This window comes from Gobius niger (genome assembly GCF_951799975.1).
Source record: "Gobius niger genome assembly, chromosome: 4".
NCBI classification, from domain to species: domain Eukaryota; kingdom Metazoa; phylum Chordata; class Actinopteri; order Gobiiformes; family Gobiidae; genus Gobius; species Gobius niger.
Genome location: NC_136855.1, coordinates 10676542 through 10680657, shown reverse-complemented (window position 1 = coordinate 10680657; position 4116 = coordinate 10676542). Strand labels below are relative to the sequence as shown.

Here is a 4116-nt window from a genome sequence, read left to right as displayed (position 1 = left end):
TTTCATTATCCTGTACCTCCATTATTGCATAACTTAAATACATTTGTGATCACTGATGTGCGATTAGTGATTGTTGGATGATTAATTTAGCAGAAAAACGGACACAGATCATCATAAAACATAATTAAAGGCCTTGTACCCATATTATTTTACTAACTAATTTAGTTCTCCCCCCTTCAAAAGATTGCAGTGGTTTGTGACGTGACAAAAGGCTGTGTATTTTTTGAAGCATTTTTATTGATTGTGAGCCATGCTTTTTGTTATTGTTACAGTGACCCTGAAAATAGTGAAAAGTGGCTTCACAACCGCCACCCAGAATTGGGATGCTTGGGAATGACCTTGGACCACAACTAACAGTTTCATTATTGAAAACTACAACAAATAAACAGGTATTCAGCCTTTATTGTTCGGCTTAATATAACTGCATCTGCTGAAATAAAAAGGAAATCAATAGGGGCATTCCAGTAATAAAAGTGTAGACAAGAGATAGTTTTGTCCGAAATGTCACTTCTAGAAACTGAACTAAAATGGAAATATATAACTAAATGATCCAAATGTGGCTTTAGAAACACTTGTACGAAAACTTTTCTACACTTCTGAACACTTAAACCTTACACTGTCAAAGTCTTTTACAGATAAAGAATCTCTCTTGATTATCAGTTCATATCCACACCTCCGTGCTCCTCTGCTTGGACGTCCTACCTTCTCTTTTCCCCTTCGAAGACGGTCTCTCTCCCTTTCTCAAATCTTGTCTTTTTGGCTGCTCCGATCTTACATTCCTTGCCTCTTGCGCTTCTTTTGCTTTGCCACAATTCGCCGCACAAGTCCACGTCGGCTGGTGGCTCACAACTAAATTCAAAGTGGGCAGAGAGGTCGTGCTGGTTACGTCTCTGAACCCCAATGAAGATGTAGGAGATGGGCTGTCCGCTGGAAAACTTTCATAGCCTTTCCTTAGACCGGAGTACGCCGGCCAGGATGCCTTCTCTCTGAGCTTAACCATCTGGCGAATCTTCTTCCAGCCGAGATGATTGAGCTCGAGCAAGTTCAGGAGAATGCAAAAGACCCCGACGCAGAACATGAAAAGCAAAAACACCGTCTTTTCCGTTGGCCTCGACACGTAGCAGTCCACCGGCTGGGTGCAAGGCGCCGATGTGCACAAGAAATGAACTGGAACGCTGAATCCGAACAGCTTCCACTGCGCCAAGACAAACCCCACTTCTAAAATGGCTCTCAAAATCACGTGGAAGATGTAGCATTTGGATAAAACTCCTCCAGCAACGGCTTGTACGTCGTTGTTGGTCTCCTTCACGGTGAAAACTTGTGCCTTGTTTAGAGCGTCGAGCCTTTGCAGTTGCTGAGCCGTAAGACCATCGAGAGCGTCGGCCAAACTGTGTCCCAAATGCTTATGGGAGCGAATTGAGCAGCTATCCGAATCGCAGCTTCTATCGTAAGCCTCCCGTCCACCGTCTTTGCCGTGATCTTGGCCCGCTTTCTCGGTGTACTCCTCCTGGATGTGCCCCAGCTTTTGCGCGCCGTTCTGCTTCGACAGATTGTGCCAGGTGTAGATTATGAAGCAAAGCGACGGTGTTGAGACGCTGATGATGTGGAAGACCCAAAATCGCGGTTGAGAGATCGGCGCAAAGGAGTCGTAGCAGATGGTGGAGCAGCCGGGTTGGAGCGTGTTGCAGACGAACATCTCCTGCTCGTCGGTGTAGACGTCCTCGGTGGCCACGGCCACGATCAGCAGCCGGAATATGACCATGACGGTGAGCCAGAGCCGGCCGATCATGGTGGAGTGATGGTGAACGGCGTCCAGCAGGCGTTTGAGAAGCGTCCACTCCGTCATGGTGGCCTGGGGCTGCCCGCGGCCGCGAGGAGGGACCCACTGCCTGGGGAGGGGCAGTCTGCTCCGGTCCGATCCACCTCTCCTCCCCTGGGACACCCACTACCAGATTGTCTTTCTGTTGCCTTTGGATTTCAGTTCATCGAAGCAACAAGTCACTGTAAGTTCCAAGACTTATCGATGAAACTTAGAAGGGATATAAATTGCTTAAACACTGGTGCAAATGTCTGTTTCAGATTTGGTAGCTGTCTTTGGTCATATATCTTCCCTCCCAGTGAGTCTGCCACTGTGAGATTGTCTTAGTGGTACTTTTGGATTTCAGTTCATCAGAGCATTACGTTTACAAACTTAGAAGAAATTAAATTGACTATCTATGTTGGCGCAAATGTTTGTCTCAGATTTAATAGATGTCTTCCTCCTCTCTTTCACTGGAGCTGAGACGCAATGGTTTCCTTAAATTTTGTTAATCTAGTGTCAAGTTTTGTCTTAGAACTTACGGCTCACAGAGCAATTTCCTGTTCTACCACTGGGTCATGTATGTTTTTAGAGCACAATCAAAAATTGCTGAATGTCAGTACCTCGGATGTAAATGAACAATTATGTGTACAGTTTGTGATTGTTCATCATAGTGCTCTGTCCTGAATAACAAAAAGGATCTATTTTAAGTTACAGATTACTGTATCTGCTAAGGCATCTAAAACAAACCTCCTCTCGCGTAAATTAACAACAGTCCATTTGCATCAAAGTATTGATCTGGATTGTCAATTAACAGTTGCCCACTTTGTTAACTTTTGCTCCATACGCTTCGAAAAAAAAGTCCTCTATTCACATCCAAAGCTTCATCCTTGTCATCCATTAAACTTCTCAGATTCTTCCCATTTCTGCTTTGCCTCCCTCTATAAAGACTTCTCTACGTCCAACAAAGAAAATGGTGTCCTTTAATTTCCTCTAGCCTTGTACTTTCCAAAACAAAACAAAAGCCTTGTAGTCTTGAGCTCCAAATATCCACATCTTGTTTGTTCCCGCCTTCTGAGTGAACTCTCGCGGTCTTGCTGTTTTCTTCAACTTTCAAAAAACTTTTCAGAAAAGTCTTTTTGCCATCCAAATGATTGCAGTCGTCCCTTCTGCTTCGGCTGTTCGTTCTTGGTCTGGTCTGCTGGTTGGAACTGAAGGGGTAAGTGATCTGGGGAGGGCCAGGCCATCTCGACGTGATAAGGAAGTCCACTTGACTCGAGTGACTTGGCGCGCTCACTCCGCTCTTGTCCTGGAACCGTTTTAAACTCAGGAGACAGAGCCATCCTCTTCTGAAGCACCTGCTGATAGTGTGAGGAGATACAGCATACTTCAGCGATTAGTCCTACTCAAACTAATGCACTCCTTTAATAGAGGCAGATGTTAAATGGTGCTTTGGAAGAGAGTGCTCAAAGAAAGACCCTTTGCCACTTTGGCGGTGTGAGGTACGATGGCGCCAAAAGCTAAGAAACCCCGCAAAACATTTTCAATAGAGGAGTTAGCATTAGCTGTTAGCATGAGCAATCGAAATACTTAGACTTTCCAGCTATACGGAGTCGTGGACACCAATTATGGTTAGATCAGAGTTCGATAAAGGAATCCATCTGGACATTTCTTTCTTCTCCAGAGGAAACAACTACTTTCTGAATCTTTAGTTGCATTTTTTATCCTGCAGGCTTTGTGTATTTGTGTGCATCTAGTCACTGAATAAGTTGTAAGAACGCCATGCCATATACACAAACCACTCTCAAATGAACAGAGCTTTCACTTGCACTTTCACCTCAGTGAATCTAACCACATCATTCAACCTATATATTTATATTTTAGCATCACCACATTTCTATTGCTTTCAAGGAAATCAGATCTACTACATGGATAATTCCGTGGAAAAGCACCATGTTTATTGCTTGTCAAACATCTTTATCAGATCCATGCCTAAATAGAGAGCGTGTCGGAGCCTCAGCCGCGTCGTGTTTGAAGTAACGAAGGCGGTCACTTAGTTTGTTATCTCGTAGACGCAGCGGATTGATGCTCACGGACGTTTCAAGGGGCTTTTTTAGGCACAGATAAGACGGCAGGAGAGTGACTGGAGAGAAGCAGTCAAAACATGCCCTGGGTGGCACAGCTCAGCACACACCCAGCTATGGCATTAGCGCCATGGAACTGTACGGTCGAGGGTTCTGTTAAACCTGGGTTAGAATATAGAGTAAGATGTAGTTTGACCCCCAATGGTTTGATAGGACTGACATGACACGTTCATT

At 44.7% G+C, this 4116-nt stretch overlaps 1 protein-coding gene across 1 annotated transcript; it reads right to left on the bottom strand.

Moving 5' to 3' along the window:
* Positions 1 to 661: 661 nt before the first annotated feature.
* On the bottom strand, positions 662 to 1846 carry gjd6 (gap junction protein delta 6; the record flags this gene model as incomplete). Its single annotated transcript, XM_079555238.1, has 1 exon — positions 662 to 1846. One exon carries the CDS (start codon positions 1844 to 1846, stop codon positions 662 to 664), a length of 1185 nt encoding a protein of 394 aa, XP_079411364.1.
* Between the last annotated feature and the right edge of the window lie 2270 nt (positions 1847 to 4116).